Raw genomic sequence first — 27,296 nt, forward strand, 5'->3', positions numbered from 1 at the left:
CTCGCGAGAGCGCGGGGCGCGCGGCGAGGCTGAGGGCGGGCACTCTGGGCGGGCTCTGAGGGCGCTCGGCGCCTTCCCCTTTGCCAAAGTTCTTTCCTTGCGTCAGGAATGGCAGAAAAAGGCGACAAAGGCACAACTTGGCAGCACTGCAAAGGTCGCTGAGTTGTTGCCCTCAGTCCGAAGTGGTCGGTGCCACAGAAAAGTTGTTCAGTGAAACTTTTTCTTGGCCGTGATGTAAAGACCTGAGGGTGACAGATGTGGATGGGAACAGGGCACACACCATGAGATGTAATGATTTTACAAGTACAGTCTCTAGAAACACAGTTTTTGTAGAAAAGGACTTCAACGCCTTCTTAGAAGTTTTCATTTGCGATTCAGACATCACTTGAAATGTCCAAGGCCAGGCTGGACAGGACTTGGAACACTGAGATAGCAGAAGGAGTCCCTGCCCATGGCAGGGGTGGAATGAGGTGAGCTTTAGGGTCCTTAAAACACAAACCATTCTGGAATTCGTGTTCTGATCATTCCTGAATTTGGGGGATTGGTGGATTCATCTTAACACAAACCTAACCTTGATAGTTACATCTGTGAGTTTCGTCAAACTGAATGTTTAGGAATACTTTGAATTCCATGATGAAACACACCAAAAGCTGCGTGGCAGTGCAGTGTGTCACCAACAGTGCGTTACCAAGGGCCCACTGCTGTATTTACACGGCTGCTCCTTGTGTCAGTGACACAGAACACACACCCAGAGACACTCTGGGGCAGGCAGGAGGGACTCCTGCCCCAGAGCCATTGCCTGCCTCAGCCATTCCTCTCTGGCAGCTGCAGTGGGCTGGGAATTGCCTCAGGAATTGCATCGCGGTGCTAATGACAGAATATTAATGAAGTGTTTGACCTCGGGCATCCTTGTGATGCCTTAAGTTTTAGCTTTCATCTTTTCCAGACTGCACTGCATTGGTTTATAACTCTGAACTCCCTATAAAGTGTCAGCAGTTCTCCTCCCAGCTCAGCCCCACAGAACAATCCTTTTCCAGCCCCACAACCAAGGACACCGCTGCAGCTCCAGCCCCAAAAGTGCAAACAACAGGGAATGGAGGGGAGCAACCTGGGAGGGTGGGACTGCATCACCTGGAGCTGGGATTGGACACTGAACCCCACCATGGAAATGGACTCAAACTTATCAAAGTGTGAGAACTCGTGGCCAGGATCCATCTGGGGTGGAGCCACGGCCGGGCTCTGGCACTGCCCAAGGTGTGTCCTGTAAAGGTTTTTTAATAAAAACCTATTTATTCCTGTAGCTCTGCCCAGCCTCTGCTCCAGGCAGCCTCTCAGGCATCGCCTGAGCTTAGCACGAGGTGCCAAGGAACAGCCCTGGCTGCTGCCCCTGTGTGGGAATGTTGTGCAGCCACAACCCTGGAAGCCCGGCGTCCTTTCAGGATTTTTCCAGAGGGAGCCAGGGAGCAGAGCCCAGTGTCAGAGGGGGTGGGAGCGCCCCGGAGTGACCCTGAGCTGGCACATGAGCCTGGGACTTGCCAGGGCTGCTGCCTGGGCACAGAGGGAGCTGGGGGAGAGGGGCTCCAGCAGCCAGTCCTGGCCACACTCTGCTCCTCAGAGCATCCACCCTGGGCTTCGCTCAGGCCTGGGCATACTCGGGGCCGTGGGCACTCATGATAAATCCTTGCCTGGCACACCCAACACCCTCCTTTCCTGTGACCTGCAGAAGAAGCAGATCTGTGATTTCTCTGGAATCCAGCAGCACGGTGTGTCCCAGTGTGCTCCCAGCAGCCCCAGCCTCAGTTTACAGTTGATTGCCATCCCAGTTCAGTCTCGGAATTCACTAACGCCAGCCAAACACGACCACGAATGTGGCCTGAAAATAACCCCTGCCTGCTGGCTGTCCCTGGCTGCTGCCTGTCCCTGGCTGCTGGCTGTCCCTGCTGTCTGTCCCTGACTGCTGTCTGTCACAGGCGCTTCCTGGGGCTGCTGGAAATAGCCCTCAACGTCACCCGACCCGGGCTCACCGGGCTATTCCGGGATATTCAAATAGGAGAGGGCTTTGTGATGCCCTGCGCTGAGGGATGTGCAGGCAGCCTGCCCCAGGCTCTGACACGGATAAATCACACCAAGGCTAACCCAGCTCTACAAAACCCCACCTCCCTGTGCTACCAGCGTTACCCAGGAGCCGTTCCACCAGCTCCCTTAGGTCGGGAATTTGCAGGGAAATAAATATTATTTATATTTAATAGTCATATAAATGTTTATATTTGATAAATTTAATATACTTATAAATATATTATTTATATTTAATATATTTATAAATATTTATATTTAACAGGGACAGGGACTAGAACACGAAAAGGGCCCGGGCGCTGCAATGACATGGCGGGAGCGGCAGGGGCGCTAGAGAGTGCGGGCCGGCGGGCGCTGCCGCTCTGGCCGCCGGAGGACTCATTCTCTATGGTCTAGGAGGTCTCGCTCTCTATGACCCTGGAGGTCTCATTCGCTCTGACCCCGGAGGACTCTCTCTCTATGGCGGCCGCGCCCTGCCCACAGGGCCGCATGTCCCGGCATGCCCCGCGGCCGCCACTCGTCCCGCCGTTCCCCGCGGCAGGCTCACTTCCGGCGCGGCCGTTAAGATGGCGACGCCCATGCACCGGCTGATTGCCCGCAGACAGGCGTGAGTGGGACCGGGGGGGCCGCGCGGGGCGGGCTCGGACTGAGGAGCGGCGGGCACCGATGGGGCCGCGGCGCCCGGCGTTTTCCCGGCGCTCTGCGGACTCCGCGCCGCCGCGCTGTGTCTCGGGAGGGGGCGCAGCTCGGCTGACGGGAAACCGCCCCAAAACACGGCTGGGGCCAAACGGTGGCGGCCTCGGGTGTCCGTGCACCGCCGGGGCTTGGACTCGAGGGTCGCGGTGGGTCCTTTCTGCTCAGGGCGTCCCGCGAGAGCGGCGGTGCAGAGGCTGAGGGAGTTGTTGGCCTTGGGCGCTGCCGTGGGGAGCGTTGGGAGCGGGAGCGGGGCTCGGGAGGAGCTCCCAGGGTCATTCCCTTGCTCCTCGTCACAGACCCAGCAGTTCAAACGTGAAACAGAAACCTTCAGGTTCATGTTGTTGTGATGAGTGTGCGGGGCTGTCAGAACGGCAGAGAAAAGCCAAGGAGCGATTCTTGCTCAGACGGGGATGTTGCAATTCAGAAATTCCCTCAGCACCGAAGGGATCCGATTGCAGAGCCCTGGAACGAGGAAACCACACTTTTGCTTTTCGGTGCAGCAGATATGTGTCCCACTCCCGTGGGGTGCTGGCGTTGGTTTTTCAGCTTTTTGTTTGACAAACACGGGTTTGGGTTTGAGTGAGGAGGAGGAGAGGGAGCCATCACTGCTGAGGGTAGCTGCTGTGGCCAGGAGCCTTTTCTGCTCATTCCTAGATGGTCTGGCTCCTGCCCGAGGCCAAGTTCATTGTGCTCTGCAGGTGGGAGTTTAGTCAGATTTTCGTGCTGCTTTAGCTGAGTATTTCTGAGGGATGAATGTTCAGCACAAGGTTCCCTGCAGGAGCTGGCTCAGAGAGTGGTGCCTGAAGCTGAGGCAGAAGCAATTCCCAGCCTGGAAGAGGGGAAGTGCTCCCTGCTGGTCTCTCACTTCATCCTCACACATGGGGCTGGGAGCTTCCCAGGTCAGCCAGGCTGCAATTCAGAGAGTTTAGGCGGGCTGGCCTTGAAAAGTTCATGTTTTGGTGCTTGGAACAAAAACTGAAGATGGCAGGAGGGGGCAGCAGGGGTAGGGAGCTGAAGTGGCACAGCCCTGAGCTCAGGGCTAATTTTGGCTGTGACCTTGGGCTGCTCCTGGCCTGGGTGAGTTCCCTTCTTTGTAAAGGAGGAGAGCAGCTGGGACAGGAAGCAAAACAGCTTTGTAGAGCTTCAGAAAAGCAGCTTAAGAGCTCCAGCATGAAAACAGGAGGGCTTTCCCTTCCCTGATCACTAAAAATGCCCACAGGATTTTGGCAGAGTGAGACCTGGAATGGAGTGTGCAGTGTCCCTGCTGCTGCAGGTGTTTGGGGACAGGCAGCCAGGGAGGTCTGCACAGAAGGAGCAGGAATCTGATTGTCCCAGAGATAAACCTTGTGCCAGGCTTTAGCAGCTCCTGGTGGAGCTTATTTGGATTTCCTGGGCTCTGGGTGAGAGTTGGGCACTCTGGGACTTGGGTGTTACATTTCAGGAACTGGAAGTGAAGCTGCTGCTCTTTGTTCTAAACCAGAATTTCAGTGATTTCCCTGCAGCTGTTGGATAGCAACAAAGTGAGCAGTGTGATTGTTCCCTTGTACAAATGTTTTAATTAATGAAGATCTGTCTGCCTGAATTCGGTGTCTGCTTGGTGCTACTGCCCATGTCCTGATTCAAAGGAAAACCTGAAGCACCTGTGAGCATCTGCTTTAACCATAGCTTGATTAAAGCTGCATGATAAAAACCTAAATGTTTTTTCACTGTGTAGAGCTGACCTGGAATGAGTTACTTAAGCAATTCTGCATTTTTCTAGGGAGGCCAACAAGCAGCATGTGAGGTGTCAGAAGTGTTTAGAGTTTGGCCACTGGACATATGAATGTAAAGGGAAGAGAAAATACCTGCACAGACCTTCCAGGACAGCTCAGCTGGCCAAAATCCTTAAGGAGAAAGAAAAGCAACTCCTGCTGCAGCAGAGGTAAGACTGGCAGGATGAAATGTCTGCTTTGTGATTGAAATAAAAGATGTTGTCCCAGACCATTTTCTGTGATCTTTTCCTCCAGACTGTGGAATGTGTGCTTGATTTAACGTTGGAGCTGATTTGTGTGTTAGGTGAATTATGTACACTCAGGTCTCAGAAAATTGAAATCAACATTTTAATTTCATCAACACCCGCTCATCTGAAATACATTTAAAACTGTTTTGGTCTGTCTGAAACAAAAGCCATGCACTGAGCCGAAGTTAAATCACTTGGAGTAATTGAGAGTTTCCTGAATTCCTTGCTTGTTTGATTTCATGTTTCTGTGCTGTCCAGGCAGTGAAAGCTGTGGGTTCATTTCTAGCACAGCAGCAATTCTTGCCCTGTGTCCAGATGTGCTGCTCAGAGCTGCAGTTAAACCTGGCCCTGCTGCAGGGCTCAGACAGGTGAGGGAGAGTTGGGTTATCAGCTTTAACCAAGCCTGAAGTGAAAACAGCTCACTGAATTGCACAATTATTTCCTCTGGTGACAGCCCAAAAGGGGAAGGAGCAGAGGAACCTAAACAGAGCTCTGCCTGTGGCACCTGATTTCCTTTCCCCTTTGCCCTGGGAGTACATTTCAGTGTTTTCCCCAGGTTAATAATTGTTTTGACAAGCTGAAGTGATGCAGCACCGCAGTTTTCCATGCAGTTCCTGTGTCAGGGTCCTTTCTGCCGCTGCAGTTTGGCTTTGGGGGCTGCAGAGGGACAGGCAGGGTCATCCCCTGGGGTTGCTGAGGCTGTGGCCAGGTGTCCTCAGCACTGTCCCTGCTGGGATGGGAGCTGGGGAGGGCATTCCCAGCTCTGTCCCTGCTGCTGGCACAGGCAGGGGTGCCAGCTCAGGCGGGCAGGGCTCCCAGCTCTGAGGCACAGGGCTGAAACCCTGCCTGCACTGGGGACTCATTAGCTTGGGAGGAGAATGGTGTAAAGTGATTGGTTTTGAAATGAATTCTCATCCAGTGAGTAATTGTGGAGTAATTAGAGTCACCAGTGTTGGAGATAGATCATCAGTGCTTGGGCTCTTACTCTTGGCTCCATCTGGAGGCAGAGTCTCTTCAGAGACTCCTGATTTTTAGGCTAAGTTTGAGTTTAAAGCTCAGATTATTTCCTTGTTGCTTTTCTGCCCCTTTTCTGGTGGATTCTGCAGGTTACCACTGGAGGATGGTGAATTGAGGGTGCAGTTCCTTGTCCTGTCCTTGGGCCTGAACCCGAGTGTGGGATCACTTTGTGTGGGAGTTACAGGACTGGCAGTCTGGCACAGAAGGAGGTTTGGGGCACTTCCAGTGAGGGGCAGGTGCTGGGGAAAATCCTCTTGAGAAAGGAAGCCTGAGCAATCCCCAGGTGGGAGCAGTGCTTCATCTGCAGTTAAAGCTGGCCCAGCTGTCCCAGGGCTGCTGTCATCACGGGCTCCTCAGCTGTGCCAGAGGATCCTGTGCCTCAGCTGCCAGGGCTGTGCCTCCATGGATGAAGCTTTTTCTTCATGGAGAAACAATTTCTGGGTCACACTTGTGCTTTTTGGGGCACTCTGTGAGGTTCTCCTTGCCTTTGGAGAAGTTGGGTCTCCCACAGGTGTGCTTTGGCCAGCCTGTGTCACCACCTTTAAAGAGCCACGCAGGAATCATTAACCAGAAGGCAAACCCAGCCTGGAAAGGTCAATATTTACCCCCGACAGCCTCATCCAGGCTTTCCCAGCATGAACTCCTTTGCCAGTTGTCCCAGGCTCCCTGTGCTTGCTGTGCTGGCCCCTCTGGAGGTGTCAGCGACCCCCAGAGCAGGGCAGGGAGCTGGGGAATGCTCATTCCTGGGGCTGGTGGAGCTCTGAGCCAGCCCTGAGCTGGGTTTAGGGCTCAGTTTATGGAGGGAGTGTCAGAGCAGGTCTGGCCTGAGCTCAGTAGGAGCTCCTGGAGTAGCTCTTGAGTAACCCTCGCCTCACACACGAGAGGGGGGCACTCCCTGAGCTAGGTCCTGTCTCCTCAAAGGTGCTGTGGGGTTCAATTCTGTTCTCACAGGGACTCCTCCTGGTTACCTGCAGAGGGTCTGAGGCACTAGGAATGGAAATATGGATGGAAGGAGTTGGAATCTGAATATCAGAGAGTCTTCCCCTTGCCCAGGAGAGCGTGGGGACTCTGGAGAACTCTTGTGTGCTGATAATGTTTTCATACCTTGTGTGTGAAAATAAAAAAATTGGAGAAATCTCATTTTTGTGGTGGCACACAAAGAACTTTCTTCTGTGGCACTACAAAAACTGTGTGAGGGGATGAACACTTGGGAATCTGACAGACACACAGCTGGAAAGCAGCAATATAAATGGACTTTTCTATTTCTTTTTGCAGTTGAAAGAAATGTGAAAGCTACGGGCTAAGTCAAGCTTTTACCCTTGATTTCAATCAATTCAGTTATTGCTACATGTAGTTACACACAACTGCTTTGTATCCTTTCCTTCTGTGCCTTTACATCCCAGCTGCTGCTGTCCCTACAAAATGATACCAAGGGGGGAGCAGAGCATAAATAGCACAGAAAATTAAGGGGGAATTGCTGGGGTTTCCTCCCCTGGCTCAGGTGGGTTTTGCTCTGCTTTGCACAGGACTGAGCTGCCCAGTGCCCTTTAAATATTAAACTCTGCCTCAGTGTGCTGCTATTTATTTAATTTTCCTATTGCATTAATCAAAGCCATTATCTTTCCCCCCTTAATTAGCGCTGGAGAAAGTGCTGCAGAAAAGAAGACCAAGAAAAAAAGGTATGTGGGGACTGGTGGGACTGGTCCTGCTCTGGCTGTTCCAGCAGGACCTTGGGAGGAGGGTGGCAAAAGAACCTTTGTAAATAAGTTTTGGTTGTTCTGCTTTGAGGCTGTTACAGCTTTTGTCTGACAGGCATCTGGAGAATTTCTACTCCTCCCTGTCCAAAATCTCTCAAAAATTTATCTCTGTTTTTCTCCCTGCTGGTTTTCCTCCCCCTGCGTGATCGTGCTGTAGGAATAAAAGTCTTCCCATTTCTGCCTCAGAGTCCATCAGGAGTCTGTGAAACAAGACTGGCTCAGGGGTTCTGGTCTCTCATTGCTTCTGTGCTTTTCATTCCCTTCTCCTGCCAGTTCTCTCTCCCTCAAGCTTTGTCTAGAGGATGAAATAAAACATCTTAAAAAGCCCAACCCCAAAACCAAACAAAACCCCCTTGATCCCAAACTAAAGCAAAATCCAGGAAATGACCCTGGCCCTCCCCATGTCCTGGTTGGAGCCAGGAGCTCTTTTGCCATTGTTTGTACTTTACCTTGCATTAATGTTTACTTGGGAATTTGCTTTCCTAGCAGATGGAGAGAGGAGCAGGCAGAGCTGTGGCTGTAACTGCTGGAATGGTGCCGGGAGTTTCACCCCAGGGAATGTCTGTCAGGAACAGCCCAGCATCTCTTCCCCTTCAGTGTCACTCCTGTGTCCCAGTCTGATCCAACCCAGCTTCAGGAGGTGTTTGAAGGCCAGGCCTTTGCTGTGTGTGGCAGGCAGTAAATAAGGCAGAGCAGATCTTTAAAGTGTTCTTTTTTCCAGGCTGTCCTGTGCAATGTGGTTTATTGCAATGAGCTGTCTCAGGGTGTTCTAGCAAGGGCTGCTTTCCCAGAAGTGCCAATTTATTGCTGGAGTTACTCAGGACTGGTGAGAGCATGAATTTCCTGGTTTTGAGCTGGGCAGCTCAGGCCTCTTCCTGCCTCAGACACTGCAGCCTTTGCTGGCATAATTATTTACAGAATATTTGAGCTCCAAACCGGTGCAAAAATGGACAGAGCAAAAGGGTTCATGGGGATGGGGGTGGTTTGGGCACTTCTTCCTTGAAATTTTAAAACTCTTGTGAATTTGAGTTATTCTCCTGCTCCTATGCAAGCCCAGCATAATCTATCAATATAAATTCCTTTCCAGTCAGTTTGCTATTTAGATTTCTGTTATAACATGGGAAGAGTTAAATGTGGAGAATCCAGCATATTTATAAGTTCCAGATTTAAAATAAATCTGTAAAAGTTTGGGTTCTGGCAGGAGGAGCACAAACCTTTTCCACAGAGTGTGTTTGTTTTGATATAAACATGAATAAGGGAGCTCAGGCCTAACCAGAAAAACAGGCTGAGGCAGAGCAGCTGCTGCAGAGCCCGGTGACCTCAGGCAACAGAGCCACCTTCCAGGTGCTCCTTGGCCTCAGTGTCCCACCTAGAATGCCTGAATTCCCTGCCCGTTCCCTGCCTGTTCCCTGCCCTCCTCAGGCCCAGCTGTGGCTGTGCCCACAATTGTGCTTTTGGTGTCAGTGGCACTGGAAACCCCTGGGGTGCCAGAGCAGAGCAGGGCCAGCCTGGGCTCCAACAGCACTTGGCCCTCACAGGGACACAGAACCAGAGGTGAACTCTTGGAAACTGGTCCTGAGGAGGATGAGTGGTACCTACTTTAAAAGTTCTGTGCTTTCCCAGAGGTGTTGTGCTGTTTTTTCCCCAGAAAAGTCAGTGTTTAAGCAGCCCTCGTGGATTTATCAGTAATGAACAGTCGTTGTGTCTGCACAGAGACAGCAGCTAACAGATGTGTTACAGAAACTTCAGTGCTTTGTGGCTTAATCCACACCCACGTTTGTCAGCTGACAGGGCTGATATGATGAAAAACCCTCACACTCTTCAGTGACCTTAACACAGGCACTTCCTGGGCTGTTACATTGAACCAAACCCTCTGATAAAAAATACTGCATTCATTTTCTAATGGGAACAAGATTCTGCATTATCATAATTTACATTTTTGGATGCTCTTTGATTGACTTTGGTGAGAAGGGAGGTGAATTAGTGTCTTGTACTTCAGGGAAAGATCTCTGGGTGAATTGAGTTGTAGTTTCTTGGAATTCCTATCACTTCCCTAAATCAGAGACATTGGTCTTGAAAACAATGGCCCCAGGAAGGGCTGAACATGAAAAAAAAAAAAAGCAAAGTATACAGAAACTTTGCTGTGTTCATCATTGTGTCTTAACCTTGGATTGTTTCCACCCTACTCCTCCACCTGGAAAACACAAGCATCCTGTCGTGGCAGGTACTTTGGGTTCCTCTGCCAGGAGTAATCTAAGAAGTTTTTGCTGGGAGCAGCTTTGACCTTGTGAAATCTGTGCTGAAACCTCCCCTGGCTCTTGCAGTGGCAGAATTTCCCTGTTGCAGTGGTGAGGCAGGGACTGAGCCTGGCTCATTTTCCCCAGGGCTTGGCCAGTTCAGGGCAGCAAAGCCCCTGCTCAGGGCTAGGAACCAGACCCTGGCCAGCTTTCCCTGCCTGCCCCTCTCTGCTGGGTTATTTCATGTCCTGGGGCCACCCTGCCATTGCTCAAATGGCCCAAATCCACTGTCAGGAGTGGAGAAGGGAGGGGAGGGCACAGGGATTCATCTGAGGTGCTGAGGCCTGGAAACTTCGATGGTGAGGTGTGGAAATTTTCAAGTAACTGATCTTTGGATTGTTGCAACAGAGCAGAGGGAACGCTGTGTGTGTGCTGGGCTCTGGCAGGGCCGTGCTCAGCTCTCTGTTCTCCCTCAGGTCCAAGAGTGTCACCAGTTCCAGCAGCAGCAGCAGTGACAGCTCAGCCAGCGACTCCTCCTCCGACAGCGAGGACTCCTCTTCCTCCTCCTCCTCCTCCTCAGACAGTGACAGTGAGGACAGCAACTCCTCCTCCTCCTCCTCGCCCTCCTCCAGCAGCTCTTCCTCCTCCTCTGACTTCGAGTCAGATTCCAGCTCCTCCAGCAGCAGCAGCAGCAGCAGCACAGACAGCAGCTCCGAGGACGAGCCCCCAAAGAAGAAGAAGAAGAAATAGCTGGGGAGGAGCAGGACTGGTGTGGAGTGAGTGACACTGCCCTGCCAGGGGCTGGACACACGGCTGCCAAACACTCAATGGTCAACATTTCTACTGCTCCCGTTTCTAAGTGTTCTGCCTAGTTGTTCGTAGGACATGGAAGGTATTAAATGGCACGTGAGACTTACTGAGAGAGTATTTTTGTGGCTTATCCTTTTTTGGAAGATTTTACTTTTTTAGCTCCCAAAAAAAAATTTCTATCATCAGATTTGTTTATGAGAGCTAAAGTCCAGTAGCAGCTGAACCTGGATGTTTACATGCTGGAAAGCAAAAGCTTTTTTTTTTTGTTGCAGATTATGCTGCGCATCATGTGCTGTTCCTCTGTTAATGACAGCTTCACTTCCATTGAGAAAAATCCTCTAAACTGTTAAAAGCAGAAGTTTTTCAGTGCTGCTGTGGAGCTGTGGCATTGTTGGACCTGAATGCACAACGTGTCCCACACAGAGCCTCCCATCTCTCTGGTGACAGAGGGCTCTGTGCTGCTGAGCTTGTGTTCCAGTGGCTTTTCCTGATGCTTCCAGGTCCAGTCTTAACTGCAGCACCCAGCTGAGCTGTGTTGATTTGTCCCTGCTCGGTGTTGTGCTTGTCCTGCCCACAGGCTGTGTCCTGTGTCCTTGGCTGCTGTGTTGGAGGTGTTTGTGAGACACAGGGTTGGTGTTGGAGAGCAGCAGCTCGGTGAATCAGGGCTGCTGCTGCTTTAGGAGTTTCATCTTTGTGCCTTTTTTTGTAAATTCAGTGTTCCCCAGAGACAAGGGCTGGGGTGAGTGTCCTGCAGAACTCCATCAGAACATTCCCACCTGTAATAGGGGCAGCAAAACCAGAGAAATCATGACAAAGAGAGCTGGGCACTGCTCTCACTGGATGCTCAGCAAAGAAGGGGCTCCCTGAAGCAAAGGGCTCAAAGGGAAGTGCTCCCCTCTGGATGTGTTTCCCAGCAGTGTGTGCAATGCTGATTGCCAGGCTGTGCTGGCACTCTGCAGGAATCCAGCCATGCTCTAAACGTGGAACTGGCCCTGGAGGAGCAAGTGAGTGCAAACCCCACAAACCCAGCAAAAGCAGATCCTAGTGTGCTGCAGAGTGGGAATTGTTTGGTTTGCTGGTGGATTGGAGCAGTTGCTGGTAGTATTTTACTTGGTGATGCAGTCTCCTGAATTTCTTATTGTTGGAGTGCCCTTTTGGGGAGGGGGCATCACTTGTGGAAGAATTCTCAAGTATCTTGGTTTAGGTTAAATACAGTAACTAAACTATTTTCTATATTTTTATGGAAAGAGTAGTGTGTAGAATTTGGAATAAACTGTACTTATTTAAATGTTTGAAAATCCCCATGTTGTGTGTCTGTCTGTGACGCTCCTGTGTTTTACAGAACACGCTGCAGGCTGTAAATAAAACTACCAGAAAGGTGTTCAAGTCTTGTGCAGTGACTGTGCCATTTAATGGGAAAGTCAATCAATTATTAAACACTAGTTGCTAAGTTGAGGCTTACTGCAAATATCTAAAATATTTGTGGTGTTGGTGTGCAGGTTTCAGCTGGTGTTGCCCTGGTATTCCCTCACAGAGGGGCAGGATTGATCCCCAGGAGGTTCTCCAGCCAGAAGTCCTTCTGGTTCAAGATTAAAAAAAAAAAAAAAAAAAAAGTTTAGTTTCAAATACCATGTTTATATTGGGTTTTTTCTTCTTGCCTTTTCTGGTTACTTTGTCTCTAGGTGTTGTTATTTAACAGAGTAACTCCCAGCCTGGCCAGAGCTTTGCTCTGTCAGTGCCTCACTTTTGCTCTGCCGGCGGATGAGGAGTTTTACAGAAGCCCTGTGAGCCAGGAGTGCTTCCAGGCACTGCCCTGTTCAATCCCTCCCCCTCTGAGCAAAGCTGCCACTGCTCACTGTGGGCAGCAGCTGATGGAAAACAGCCTCGGGAAGAGCCCTCAGCTCTCAAGGAGAAACAGGGAGAGACAGCCCCATGTCTGAGTGCAGGGCTCATTAACCCAGCCTGAAGCAGCCTTGGGTGCCAGTGCACTGCACAGTCCCTGGGGGTAGTACATTGGTTTATTTTCTTAGGGAGGAGTCCTCAATAGATGGGAGCTTCTCCAGCAAAGGGATTTATCTTGAGAAATTCTGTTTGTGGGAGCTGTGCCTTTACCAGCCCTGGGACCATGGCTCCTGCCTCAGCCTCCTTTGTTCACCAGCCGTGTGTGCTGCCCCCTTGGCACCACAGCAGCAGAGCATCCCAGAGTCCCAGCATGGACTGGGTTGGAAGGACCTCAAAGTGCCACCGCCAGTGCCACCCCTGCCATGGCACGGACACTTCCACTGTCCCAGGTGCTCCCAGCCCTGTCCAGCCTGGCCTTGGGTACTGCCAGGGATGCAGGGGCAGCCCCAGCTGCTCTGGGCACCTGTGCCAGGGCCTGCCCGCCCTGCCAGCCGGCAATTCCTGCCCAGCATCCCCCCTGACCCCGGGGCTGGTCCCGCTTCCCGCTCGCCGCCGCCAGGGGGCGCCACGGCCGCGGGGGCGCTCCCCGCGCGCTGCCCCACGTGACTCTCCCGCCGCCGCGCGCGGGAGGCGGGGTCGGTCGCTCGCCACGCCCCCTACGCGCGCTCTCCGCCGGGGTCACGTGGTTTCTCTTCGCGTCACGTGATCGGGGCGGCGGCGGCGCGCGGGGGCCGCCGGGAAGCGCCAGGCGGGACCGGGCCGGGATCGGGATCGGCACCGGGACCGGGCCCAGCGCAGCCCCGGCCGAGCCGCGGCCCTGCCCGCGCCCTGCGAGCCGCCAGCCCGGCTCCGGCCCGCCATGGACCGCCGGGACCCCTACGGAGCGGCCGCCCGCTTGTGAGCCGCCCCCCCGCCCCCGGGCCGGGCCCGCCCCGCGCCCCCCGGCGCTCCGTGACTCGCCGGCGGCTCCTCGGGCCTCATCGTTCGCCGGTGGCGGCAGCCAGGAGATGGTCCGGGCCTAGCGGAGCGGCCAGCGCAGGTGAGCGCGGCCGGGCCGGGCCTCCCGCCGACAGCGGGGCAGCGCCGGAGCCGCGCCGCCCCCGGGCCGGGCACTCCGGGACACCCCGGCCGCCCCCGCGGCGGAACCGCCGGGCCCGGGGCGGGATCGGCCGCTGCGGGCGCATCTCCCGCCGGGGAGCGCGGGTTTGGCCGGGCGCGCCCCGCGGTGACACCGGGCGGAGGGCGGGGGTCCCTCCCGGGGCACGGCCGGGGCATTCCCGGCACCGGACCCGGGCTGGGCTCGGTGCCGGCGGCGCCGCTGCGCTGCCCGCCCCGGTGATGGATTTAATCCTGTTCCGGTAATTGACGTCAGGGCTTTGTTCCTTCCCCTTTGCTCTCCGCACGGGCTCGGGGCCGGAGCGCTCCGGGACGGGGCTCGGAGCCCGGGCGGGGCCCGCCGATGGAACCGGCCCCGGGCAGGGCAGGCGGGGCCGGGCTCGGACACGGCCGGAGCCGGGGGCTGTTATGTAAAGCCCCCTCCCGGTGGGGGTACACCGGACTCGGTAAAGGAGCCCCCGCTCAGCAGTCCTGCACTCTGCGCTGAATTTTTCCCCTTTTCCCATGAACAGAACAAAGCGAGCCGGTGTTGAGGCTGTGGCCCGGTACCGGTGCGTTCAGCGCTGTCTGTGCCTCTGTTCCGGACAAGTGTTCCACTGCATTTTGGGGCAGAGCTCCGTGCTTGTGCCAAACCCCACTCACAGCCCGGGCAGGTGCTGCACGATGGAAAAGGAGCCTGAAAGGGGCAGGTGGGGCCTGCTGTGCCCCCCGCTCATCTCTCACCCCATCTCAGCCTTGTTTGATCATTTCCTCAGCAGTACTGGTGGTTTTAAACATCCCCGTGTTGGCAGCCAGGCCCCTGTGGGACTGATCAGGCCCTTCCTCCGTGTCCCTGAGCTGGTTCTGCTCAGCCCCGTGTGTTTGTTTGTCACCCGGGCTCCCTTCCAGCTGCTGATCTCTCAGGTGTGTTTCTAGTTCCTGGCATTCCTTTAAAACTACTGAATTCTTCTCTCAGGTCCCTGACAGATGGGGATTTGCAGCCTGGGGGGTTATTGCAAAACAGGGGCTGGTGAAGTGCTTTGCAGGAGTGGTTGTGCACCTGATTGGTCCTTTCATGGCTCCTCTAATGAGGAAAACGTGATTAAACTGCCAGCCTCGAGGTGAGGGACAGTCCAGTGTCACACTGGAGTTACTCAGTGCTTGGACTGGGGCAGGTCTTGTTGGTCAGGAGCAAAAGGGAAAATTTATCTTTTGGCAGTATTAATATCTTGCCTTTGTTAATGTGTCAATGTTGATTTTTAGCATTTGCTGCCTCCTGCACGGGATGTTTGCAGCTCTGTGTGAGAGCAGACTCTCCTGTGCTCGGGAGTGAGACAACCCTGGAGTATCCTGAGCTGGGAGGGACCCACGGGATCATCCAGCCCAGCCCCAAAATCCCACCCTGGCATCCCTGGAGCAGTGTCCCATCCCTGGGGAGCCTGGGCAGTGCCAGCACCCTCTGGGGAAGAACCTTTCCCTAAAATCCACCCTGACCCTGCCCTGGCTCCTGTCCCTATCACAGGAGCAGAGATTGGAGCTGCAGCCCCCAGTGAGCTCTGACCTCAGGCTCCTCTTCTCCAGCAGAACAATCCCAGTGCCCTTAGCAGCTTCTTCCACACCCTTCCCCATCCCTGTGTACCTTCTTTGGGTGCTATATTTTTTTTAATCTTTTTTATACTGTGTGCACCAGGACTCCAGTACAATCAGTTTAACAGCAATGAAGGAGAAGAGTGGATTTTAACTCTGATCTCAAAAGCTGCCTCAGGTCCCTGATATTTCCTCTAAACATCTCTGCAGTTCTTGTTTCATGGCTTTTCTCCTTGTCTCAAACATTGAGTGAGCGAGACTGAGTGCCTGGGTTGGGTTTTGTGTGAGAAGCCACACAGCAACCCAGAAAAATAACTCATATTTATGTGTTCAGCATTCTTGCCAGTTCTAGTGACCTGGACATGATAAATCACGATAAAACCCAGTGAAATATGGCTTGGATTTCCAGGATGGGTTTTTGGGAAGCTGGAATGTGCAGATGCTTTGGCACAGTTACAACCCAGTTCTTAATGAGAAGACGCCACATTTCTGTCTGCACAAACCATGGAGTTTGCTCCTTGGGGACCTGGTGGATGAAGAGCTGCAGCAGAAACGTGTCCTGAGGTGGCAGCTGGCCCGTGGCAGGGTGGCATTTGCCACCAGTTGCTCCTGTGGCTGCTGGCGGGCGGTGCTGCCCCCGTGGTTTCCAGCGTGGGTGCTGCCGTCGGATGTGACTAAGGGCACAGCAGTGACCTTACTGGCTGAGACAGCAGCCCTTGGCACCTCCTGCCTGCCAGCAGGGCCTCTGTCACCAGGGGATGGTGGAGCTGCTGTCATCGTGTCCCTCAGTGCATTTCCAGTGCTTGGGACAGGGGCCAGAGCTGCTCGTGACTGCTCTGGTGCCTCCCTCCCTCCCTCCCTGCTCATCCTCTCACTTTAGGGGTTATGTCATCGTCACTGCTCGTACCCTCTGCTCCAGATCGTCAGACATGTGCAGTGTTGAGGGCAGAAATACTGAGGGTTGTCTTGAGAGCTGAGCCAGGAAGGCAGCACCTCAGCCCTGGGCAGATTTGGGCGCGGAGAGAGAGCTTGAGCAGCTTCCAAGAGGCCACAGGGATGGATGTGTGTGCTGAGCTGGGAGCAGCGTGAGCTCAGTGCCGTGTTTGGAGTCCCCCTCTGCGAGGATGTAGGAATAGTCTGGAGTTTTTGGTGACTGAGGTTTCTTTTCTGTGGCAATAATTGTTCTTGGCCACATAATTTCAGTTTGTTACTCACCTGTGGTTTGTTCTGCAGGCTTGTTTCCTTTCTCTCGCTACAATGTCACAGTTATCTTCAGCAGAGGCTCACAAATAACATTTGAGCCTAGATACCTAAACTTCAGTTTAGATTCGATGCACAGAAGGAATCCTTCCCTGTGGGGGTGTGAGGCCCTGGCACAGGTGCCCAGAGCAGCTGTGGTGCCCCTGGATCCCTGGCAGTGCCCAAGGCCAGGCTGGGAGCACCTGGGACAGTGGGAGGTGTCCCTGGGACAGTGGGAGGTGTCCCTGCCATGGCAGGGGTGGCACTGGATGGGCTTTGAGGTCCCTTCCCAGCAGGACCCCCTGTCCTCCTTCACCTTCAGTGTCTGCCTCAGAGTATGTGCCAAAACCAAACTGAGGTTGGTGTCACCTTCTCTGAACTGGGGGGAACAGAACACCCCGAGCTGTGGGGAGATGGAGGGGCTGTAGGGTGAAGAGGGAGTGTCTGGAAACGAGTCAAGAAACTTTAACAGATTACATTTAGCCAGAGCAGGGTTAGAGGTATGTAAAATACCCTGCTAACTGTGTTAAACTAAGAAAATAAGCAATCAAGTTCATAGAATTGCAAAAGTCAGGATGAAAGAACTTGTGTGGCAGTTACTCCTCTGTGGCAGGATGAGAGCAGTGACTCCTTGTCTGCAGTCACTAATGACTAAGGAGATGCTGTGCAGCTTGTGAGATGACAGGGCCGCTGTCACTGCTTGGGAAACCCAGCACTGCCCTGCTCCTTCCTGTCACCGAGGAGCTCTGAGCACAGCCAGCCCGAGTGCTGCTCTCCCTGGGCCTCTGTCCTGCAGGAATCCCCTTCATTCTCCCTGCGCTGCCTGCCCTGGGTGCCAGCTCAATGAGCCCTTGCCAGGAGCTCAGGGTGGCACAGCTCTGGGGCTGGCCCAGCCACAGTTCCCTGTTCCCTGCAGCTGGGGCTGTTGGCCTCGTGTGTCCTTTGGGGTCTGCCACCTCCCCAGGCTCTCAGACTTTGCTGCTTCCCCAGTTTCTTTCTTCAGCTCTGTGTTTCAAACCCCCTTTTCCCTCACTCTGTCTTTTCTCCCCGGTGCTTGGAGTTTTCCTTGGGTTGTCTTGTCTCTTGTTTTACTGGGTTCATTAATTCCTGCTGATGAAGGTAAAACCTGGGTTAGGAGCTGCCAGTAGCACCAGGTACCAGCAGGAAGAAAAATCTCCTTGTACTCCAAACTGTACAAACCTGGAATAAGGAAGTTCTTGCCCTGAAGTCTTGAACTAATTTCCTTCTGTTAACAGCTCATTAAGAGAAATCTTCCTGCTCATCTTTTTATGGAAAACAACACCTCATGAGGCAGCTCAGAGCCCCCTTTTACTGCCTTTTCTTTTTTTTTACAGTTCATCTTAGTTTTTATTCATGTCACATTTATTGATAAATTACTTGAACGTGCTGCTTTCATGTTTTATAATTAAGCAAATAGAGTGTACTTTTACTAATGTGCAATCCTGTAGTGATCATGGTCTCCAGGAGAGGCAGTTTTGTGATTCCACATCTCTCCCTGTGGATAGGTGTGCTCCCCTGCAGCCCCACAGCAGTTCCTGACTGTTCCCAGTTCCAAACTGGGAGCGTGGAGAGGCAGGACAATGCTGGGCTTCTCTTCAGCGTGCTTTTTCTGAAGGATTGATGTTCCCACATTATTTGCAGTTTCCAGAGCAGCTTGAAGCTGTTTGTCCTTTGGGCTGGACACTCCCCTCAGCTTTTCAGCTCGGTGGGTTCCTGTGGAGGGGCAGAAATGAGCCCTGGGATGGTTGTGCTGCTCCTGCAGCTCCCTGAGGATTGGCAATGTCACAAAAGGTCCCGAACCAAAGCAGATCCCAAACCTTTGGGCTTTTCCAGCTCTGTAAGCTTTGGTGGTAAAATGGGAGGGCAGCCAGGTTGTGGTGTCACTTTGTCATCTCCTGGGAGTGGGGGCAGGCCTTGGTGCCTCACTGTCATACATCACTGCAATGACAGACATTTTCCAGTTTAAGAAGAAAAATAAAGGATGTTTAATTTGCAGAACCAGACACTGGGAAAACAGTGTTTGTGATCAGTGACAAGTTCAACTCCTGAGACAGAGGAAACTCTTTCCACTTGTCCTTAGCTGGGATTCTGAGATTTCACAGAGGTAAATTGTTCCAGACTCGATATTTCCCTCAATAGTTAGTTCCTGTGGAAATGTCATGCCATTGAACAGTCATTCAGTTTTTCATTTCATTTTCCTTTGAAATTTCTAATGTTCACTTTTCTTGGTGTGATCCTGTTGAAGGTGTCTGATTTTAAATGAGTATTGGATATTTATATTGGTTTTCTGCTATATTTTTAATATAAATTAGGCTTCCAAAACTGTGTACTCCCATGTATTCCCCCATTCCTGCTGGCATGACTATAAAAGCTCAAACCTGACCATAACCGTCCAGCTTTGTGCATTCACATGGAGATGTTTTGTTTCTGCTTTTAATTTAATTTCCAAAAGACGTTAAAGAGATTTCAGTGATGGAAGTGCTTAAATGGTTTTAATCAGGCTTTGATGTGCACAAATCATTAAAGCGAGGAGGATGAAGAGATCAGAGTCCCCAGTTCCCTTTGTGTGCCTGGGCTGCAGAGGAACTGGGGAGGAGGAAGTGTTCAGGAAATCCCACAGGCTCAGGACAGGGGAAAACAGCCTCGAGCTGTGCCAGGGGAGCTCCAGGCTGGAAATTGGGAAAATTCCTGCATGGGAAGGGGGCTGGAGCCCATCCCTGCCTGGCCTTAAATGTGCAGGGGGCACCTGGGGCAGTGGGAATGTTGGACTCGAGTAGCTTGGAGGGCTTTTCCAGCCTAAACAATTCTATAATTCTGTTTTTCCCACAGGGAAGGGGAACAGCAAACCCAAAAAAAGCTACATCAAAATGGGAATTTGGTTTGTGTGATGTCGTGCGTTTCGTGGGCAGAGGGATAACCAGAGTTTCTGTGGAAAAAAAAATAATGTGAGAGATCTGCCAATGTAACTTTTCCAATTGCATTACAATTAGCATAAGCATTTCCTTATTTAAAGATATTTTTAAAATTCTTTGGTCAAAATCCAGATTTGAAAACATTTGCATGGAAATTTCAGAGAATTGAATATGGGAAACAGGTTGAAGAATTTAAGGGAACATGTTGTAACTTCAGCAAGTTGTCCTGTGCTTTGGCATAAATAAAATAAACCTAATGGAAATTGCTGAGTGAAAAATGCTGGATTTTACAAAAATCTCTTAATATTTTTGTATTTTTGTAACTTCAGGAGGCCTTGAAGCACAAAGATTGGCCAAGAGGAGCTTAAATGGATTCATGTACTGATATTTTTCCTTTCTCCTGTTTTGGTTTGTTTTTAATGTTCTGAGCTGTCCTCTATGGAGCAGAGCTTCCTGAGAGTTTGTTTGTGTGCTTTGAGGAGGTTTTTATCCTTTGGTGCTGTGTTTGTTTGACATTTCCCATTGAGCCGTGCAGTTCCCTCTGACTCTCACTGCTGTGGAGCTGCTGGGATCCCCCACATGGAATATTGCTTTAAAGTGCCTGGTGAAGTTTGGGCTTTCTGGATAATTAATTTATTTTAAAATTAATTAATTTAGATGTAATTTAGCCTTCTGATGCTGATAGGATAAATTAGCATCATATTATAGGATTGATTTGCCATGGTGGAAACTGGTGTTGGGTGTAAAGCAGCCTTTAAAAGATAAAGGGTGAAAAGGTTTTTCCTGGAGCAATTGCTCGTGCTGAAAGAGCTCCACTAATTATATTTAATGAGCAAAAAAACACAAGTAAGGACTTTGCACTGTGACACATTCTTAGCCAATAATTACCAGAAATATGTTTTAATAGGAGACTTTTAACAAGTAGTCTTCAGCTTAAATTTGTTAATCACTAATAACCTCCTGAAAAATACTTTCTTCAGGTTTTTTCTTCAGGTTTTTTTCTTCAGCTTTCTCTTTTTTTTTTTAGTGGAAAAAGTTGCATTATTTCCTGGCCAAGTGAAGCAAGGTCCATGCTGAACTGGCGTTCAGAAATGTTTTTGTTTGTTTTTTCTTATTTATTCAGAGGAATGTTTAAATCCGTCCAGTCATGATTTGCTGACAGACTTGAAGCTCAAGATGGTCAGAAATGGGTGTGGTTTAATCTTCATTGCTATTTTAGAGTAGGAGATTTGGATCTCATTAGCTGCTCTAATGGGCTGATTCCTTGCTATACAATTTATTTCAATGCATTATTCAATTTTTAAAAATTATTATGTGTGACTCTCACTATGAATAGTGAATCATACCTTTAAAAAAAAATAATTTGAACTTGTGCTTAGAAGAATTCCATTAATTGAGCCCCTGGCTGGGATGCCCATCGGTGCCTGGTGCCTGCTGAGCTGCAGCAGCTCCACCATGGAATTTCTGGGGCACTTGAGGCAGTTTTGGCTCTTCCAGAGCCGTTTCCAGGCTCCAGCTCTGACCCAGCTCGCTGTGAAGTGCCCTCTTGCATGAAGGGTTTTGAAACCCAACTGAATTTTGACTCAGCTTTTGCGATGTCCTTGTGTTTGTCTTTAACTTCGTGCCACAAAAAGATGAATTTCTCTTTCTGGTCGCAAAACTCACCGAGTCTCCCTGGCTGGAAGTGAAATGTCTTGGTAGAATTCTGTGTTTTGTAGGTTATTGTCTTTTGGTTTAGGGCCACATCCAGAAAAGTACAAAAAGTTGTAAAAAAAAACTTTGGGGGGAAAAAACCCAAACATTGTTATTTTGGGAAAATATGATGTCATTTATATTAAAAGAGTTTGTGCAGCTAAATAAACATTTATCAACTGTTTTTCCTGAGGTAAAAGACACCTCACTAAATGCCCTGTTACTCAGTGGGGGCAGAAATGTGAATGTTTTTCTGGATCTGCTCAGGGGGATTATAAAGTGCAGGTGGCATTCAGTAGGCAGGGTGAAAAGTGAAAACTCTCCAAGGTTTTGAGCAGTGTTTGTTTGGAAGCACAGCACACCAAAGCTGTGGCTTTCCTGCTGCATTTCAGCTTCCCTCTCTAGATAGTTCTGGGCCCTTCCTCTTGCTTCCAAATTTTTTTGCTTTGCCTGCAAATCTTAAACGCTCCTCTTCCCCAGGTTTTTCCAGAGTTTAACTGCTCTGTGCTCTCATCTTCAGCACGATGAAATTTAAAAAGAAAGTTTGAAGGTACCAGGAAGCGTCCTAGGTGTCAAAGCTGTCATGTTCTGACAGCAGATTTTAGACAAGTAGGAAATGATGCTGAGTTTGGTGAACCTTTGAATATGAGTTAGGGCTGAAAACTGTGAGGGAAAACTTGTGTTCTCACTTCTCTGTACCCAGAATTGTGGGTTTAGTGAAATCTGTAAAGCAATCCTGGAAGTGCTGCGGCTGCCAGTGGGGAGCAGTGCCCTGTGAGAGTTCCAGGCACCACTTTTGAAGAGGTACAGATAATAATGAATTGGTGATAATGTGGTAAATCCATTGCTCTGCCCTGGATCCACCCCGGTGCTTTTGGGGCTTCCCCTGCACTTGTGCTGGGAACAGCCTGGACACAGATTTCCCTTTGGGCCTCTCACTTGTTCTGTGGCTCGCCCTGAGTGGTTTCCAGGGTTCTGGGGACAGTTAAATCATTGAACAATGCAGTTGTTCATTCTCCCCAGCATCCTCGTGCTCTCCCTCCGTCCCTCACCAGCACACTGCAGAATTATCATCTCAAACCCTGCGTGGGGATGCAGCGCAGTGGGGGAACCTTGGTCACCATGGGAAGTCCAAGATAAATAAATGCCTTGTGAGACACTGCAGACACGATCCTGCACCAGGGCTGGAGGAAGTGACAGTTAAACCAGGGTGAAGGCTCTGATAAACTTCTCTCCTTTCTTCTTCTGCAGTTGAGATGAGGGAAGGATGTGAACCTCGAGTGTGATTTTCCCTTTTGCCTTTTCACTCCTGGTTTAGATGGCACCTCATTAAAGCCTTGTCTGCTGTTTCAAATCTTACACAGAGCAGATTTATCTGAGAATTTCTGTCAAGTGAATACTTTCTTAATCCTACTGCCACAGAGTTCATAGCACTCAAATGTAATGATGTCTTTTATGAAAGTAAATTATTGGGAGGAAGTCAGAATGATAATAGCCAGATTAATGTTAGATGTCTGAATAACTATTGCTTAATAAAATCTAAATGCCAATTGTCTTGGCTTCAAAGTTTAAGCAGATGAACATGTAGGCACAGGAATTGGGTTATTAAGTTTCTGCCCAATTAAAGGGCAGAAATTTGTTGGGAAACTGTATTAGAATATGCTTTGGTTAGCCTGTGTGGACATGAAAGGATTGCATGTAAAAATGCTGAATTTTTGATGGTCCATCTTTACACTGGGGAAATTAAAAACTCTCCCAGCGATGGAGAGTGGAAAAGATGGGGAGGATGTCCTTGGCTGAGTGGGAGGTGGAACTGGGCTGGGAAGATGTAACTGAGAAAGGAGAGAGGGCTGCTGGTGGCTGGCTGGGCTGGAGGTCAGTGCACGCTGCTGGTGAGGGGATCTCAGCCCTGGCATCTCAGGTAAGGAGTTTCACTGCCTGCTAGGAAAGGCCCCTGTTCCTCAGAGCAGATATTGCAGGATGGAGCAGATAGAAATGCAGAGCCTTGGGAAGGCAAGGTTGGAAATCAGCTTCACCTCCCTCTCCTGGCTGGGGCTGCTCCTTGAGGCAGGAGTTCATTGAGGCTCCTGAGCCTCTTCTGGCCTGGAATCCTCACCTGGCCTGGCCTAGGTGCAGAAAATGGCAATTTTAGTGGCTTTGTGGTGTCAGTCCCTTTGCTCTGAGTCAGGGTGGCACTGAGGGACCTGGGGTGTCTGATGGGTGGCACTGTGGGACCTGGGGTGTCTGATGGGTGGCACTGAGGGACCTGGGGTGTCTGATGGGTGGCACTGTGGGACCTGGGGTGTCTGATGGGTGGCACTGAGGGACCTGGGGTGTCTCATGGGCGGCACTGAGGGACCTGGGGTGTCTGATGGGTGGCACTGAGGGACCTGGGGTGTCTGATGGGTGGCACTGAGGGATGTGGGGTGTCTCATGGGCGGCACTGTGGGACCTGGGGTGTCTGATGGGTGGCACTGAGGGACCTGGGGTGTCTGATGGATGGCACTGAGGGACCTGGGGTGTCTCATGGGTGGCACTGAGGGACCTGGGGTGTCTCATGGGTGGCACTGAGGGACCTGGGGTGTCTGATGGGTGGCACTGAGGGACCTGGGGTGTCTGATGGGTGGCACTGTGGCACCTGGGGTGTCTCATGGGTGGCACTGAGGGACCTGGGGTGTCTCCCAGGATGGAGCCTGGGGACAGAGGGACATGGCTGGAGCAGTGGCCCTCCCTCTGCTCCCTGCCATGCAGAGAGGAGCGAGCAGGGCTCTGTGCTCTCACTTGCTGGGCTCTCCTGTTCCTCTCCCCTTCCTGAAGGGACAGGACAGAAAGGAGGGACTGGTGTCCTTTGTGCAGCTCCCTGTGAAGGAGAAGAGTTGGGAATTAATTTCTGTGTTCATCAGGGAGGGGGGACCAGACGTGTTCCCTCCTGGGTAGTACTTCTGCACAAAAATGAGACATTTAAAATGTGTGGTTGTGCATTTTTAAGGTCCCTTGAGTGAATTACATCAAACCAGTCTTGCAAATTCTCAAATATAAACAATTTTAAGCTGTTTTAGTAGTATGATTTTAAAATGGGCTTAAAGATGGTTTTAAATGAGCTGCACTGCAAGTGCTGAATTTAGAAATGTCCTCCATGACTTGGCTTCTAAAATCCAGTTGCTGGGGGTTCACTTTCACCTTAGTTCTCTTACCTTACCTTGGCAGGAGGTGTGGAGCTGGATGATTTTTAAAGTCTCTTCCAGCCCAAACTCCATTTCTCCCTTGCTTCTGTGTGCTGAATCTCATGTAGGATGAATGATGCACCCAGCTCTCATCTGGACTTGTTAAATGAAATATTGCACTTACAGAGCTTCTTTCTAAAGGATGCCCAAGTCCTTTTCCAGTGGTTAGTGTTGAGTTACAAATGATTGCTGTAATTCTTTTATCCACCATCGCTGTGTGTTGGCTTCTCAGGTGGAAGATGCTGACTGATCCTCAGGTAACCTGATATTTGAGGGTGAAGGGGACTGTGGCAGCTCAAACCCAAAAGCAGGATGTAATCACTTGCACCATCACTTGTGTGAGACGCTGGAATGAGGGCAGTGCTCGCACAGAAGTGCTCTGGAATTCTCTCAGCTAACGGTGGTGAAGGATTTGTGCTGCTCTGTCTGGGCAGCAGCACAAGCCCAGGCACATCCTGCTGCCTGGGGATTTCTGGGTGCTCCAGAGCGAGTGGGAAGGAGAAGTGCCTGCAGCAAACTGCTGGCTCTGCCCTCCCTGCGAGTTCTTGTCAAACATTAACCAGACCTAGGCCAACTCACTTTTTGATTATTTTTATTTCAAGTTCTCCCACCCTCAGTACGTACAAAGGTGTTCCCAGACAGCTCTGGGGGCACTTTGTGTTCTCCCTGGTGAATGTGCAGTAGGAACTGATGTGAGGGGTGGGATAGAAGCATTTGTGTTTGTATTGTAGGAATGAGAAACATTTATGTTTCAGTTAGTGGTGAATCTGATTTATATTTGTGTCATATTACCAGTACAATTGTGTTTGAATTGTGTTCCCAAGAGCTCAAATGAAACCTTGGAAAGAGGGAGCTGGAGCTGTGGAAAAGTTCATTCTCATCAAAATAGCTGAGCAGGGTGGTGGCTCAGGGTTTCCTGTGTTCACCTGTGCAGCCTCCCCCTGTGATTCCGAGTTTCTGGGATGGAATTTTGGGGTCCTGGTGCTACCCCAGCCTTTCCTCTGGCAGAGCAGGTCCCAAGTGCTCCAGGAGCCATCCCAAACCAAATACCCTCCCTTGGCATGGAGCCTTTGTGTCAGAAGGTGAGGGACACAAACATGCAACTTCATGCTTTTGAGAAGTTGGGGTTTTTCTCTGTCTGGACACATTCAAAAACTACTTGAATTCTGTGTAAACTCTTGTTTTTAGTTGTGTTCCTTGTTTCAGTTATAAAACTCTGAAGGTGACTCTGCTGCTTCTGTATTTGCACCATCACAGTTATCCTCTAAACCTGTCCTGAGGAATCATCCTGTTTGTGCTTTTTTGGACAAGGCTGTATTGTTTTAGTAGGAAATGTTGTATTTTTTTCTGTGTTTTTCTTCTTCACCATCACATAGAATGTGGAAGTCAAGATTTTATGTACACTTCCATAAGTAGCTCTTGGTGACACCAGGGCATGTTCCTCTTTGTGTGTCGGTGTTTTAGTGTTAATTGTGTTGTTGCAGGACAGTTATTTTCAATGTCTCCTTTTTAAACAGCTCCTCTGGGAGTGTGTTTTATTAAAAGCTGACAGAGTAGCATTTTTGGCTCATGCACATGATTTCAGGGCAGGATTTGTGGTGATGCCCTGCTTGATGCACAAGCTGGGAGAAGTGTCCTGTGCCAGCTCCTGAGATGCCCCTGCCCGTGGTAAAAAGAATATTTAAAATAATCAACAGGCATCTTTGGATGCAGCATTAAGGCAGCTTCAGGTATTGTTCAATGCCTTCTGAAAACATCATTCCTTCCTTTTAAGAAAAAGGATGAAATCATGGGAGCTGGGTGTGCCCCCGCAGCTGGGTGTGCCCCACACGGAGCTGGGATCCTGCACGTTCCCTCTCAGCCTGTTTATCCTTGCTAGCCAAAATTGGGCTTTCATGGCAGCCAATTAACCAATTAACTGTTTGATTCCTCTTGCTCACAAAACCCATTGAGATTGAACAAGCCCTGGAGTTAGATGAGGATTTCTAGAAGGAAGTGGAGGTGTTGCAGCAGGCTTTGAAGGTGCACCGCTGCCTGGTGGGGTGTTTGGGGTGTTTGGGGTTGGATCCTGTGCACGGGCTGCCTGGGCAGGGTCCCTGGCCTGCCTGGCCTTTGATGGTTTTGCCTCACAGAGTCTGGGGAGATGAGGTGAGGTGTTTGGGGTCGGATCCCTGTGCAGGGTCCCTGGCCAGCCTGGCCTTTGATGATTTTGCCTCAGAGTCTGGGGAGATGAGGAGATGCTGCTGGTGCTGAGCTGAGTGAGGACTTGGGTGCCTGATGTGGTTCAGGGGGTGAGAAGGGTTGGGCCAAGGTCCTCTCTCTTTGAACAGGAGAGCTCAGGCCGTGTGGGTGTGCTGGCTGGGGTTTGTCTTTAGTCTGGAGTCTCCAAAAGCCCCAGAGCTGGGATGTGCCCCCTGCCCAGAGCTGAGGGAGTGGGAGGAGAAGGCAGCACCAACTCTGCCATTTCATCCCACAGGGTACACACCCAGGGTGATGATCTCTCAAACCAAAGGCATGCCCTGGTTGGATTGGGGGTGAGCAGAAATACCAGGTGGCATTTAGGAAGAGGTTGCAAGGAGAAAGGAGGGCCGTGCCTGGTCTGGGGATGTGGTGGTGCTGGTGTTGATGTGCTCAGTGTGCCTGGAGTAGCCTGGAATGGTGCCTCAGGAATACACACAGGGGAGGCTGGGCCAGGAGTTTCTGTGAATTCCCTGCTGGATTTCCTGCTGGCTTTCAGCTCTTCCTGTTGGGCTGGAGCAGAGGCGTGAGATCTGAAGGGTTGGCTGTGCAGGGAGCTCTCAGCCACAGGGACTGTTCAAAGTACAGTGGGACACTGCAGGAGGAGTGACTCAAACCACGTGGAGTTCAACTTCCTAAAAATGGAAATACTCTCCTGTGCTTTAGGCCTGTTCTCTGATTTTTTAAAGAATTTTTGAACTTTTCTTTTCCCAGATATGGCAACTAAGATGACTTTGGCTCCTGCTGCAGGGACATTGTCCTGGCTCTGCTCCTCCTTCACCCTTTAGCTCAGGCCA

At 50.9% G+C, this 27,296-nt stretch overlaps 2 protein-coding genes across 3 annotated transcripts in view; both read left to right on the plus strand.

Annotated features, from left to right (window-relative positions):
* Positions 1–2,505: 2,505 nt before the first annotated feature.
* On the plus strand, positions 2,506–11,975 carry ZCCHC10 (zinc finger CCHC-type containing 10). Of its 2 annotated transcripts, none has more exons than XM_074552259.1 (4): positions 2,506–2,680; positions 4,529–4,690; positions 7,423–7,464; positions 10,256–11,975. In XM_074552259.1, the coding sequence occupies exons 1-4, from the start codon at positions 2,640–2,642 to the stop codon at positions 10,527–10,529; spliced, it is 519 nt and encodes a 172-aa protein (XP_074408360.1). In that variant the 5' UTR covers positions 2,506–2,639; the 3' UTR covers positions 10,530–11,975. The 2 variants fall into 2 exon arrangements, with proteins under 2 accessions (XP_074408360.1, XP_074408359.1); XM_074552258.1 differs by lacking the exon at positions 2,506–2,680 and adding an exon at positions 2,725–2,915.
* Positions 11,976–13,175: 1,200 nt separating this feature from the next.
* AFF4 (ALF transcription elongation factor 4) overlaps positions 13,176–27,296 on the plus strand; it is a 44,983-nt gene continuing 30,862 nt past the window's right edge. The window contains exon 1 of the mRNA XM_074552256.1: positions 13,176–13,530. The gene's annotated coding sequence lies outside the window, so the exon portion shown is untranslated. The remainder of the gene's footprint in view (positions 13,531–27,296) is intronic.

This window comes from Zonotrichia albicollis, chromosome 15 (genome assembly GCF_047830755.1).
Source record: "Zonotrichia albicollis isolate bZonAlb1 chromosome 15, bZonAlb1.hap1, whole genome shotgun sequence".
In the NCBI taxonomy this organism is placed as follows: Eukaryota; Metazoa; Chordata; class Aves; order Passeriformes; family Passerellidae; genus Zonotrichia; species Zonotrichia albicollis.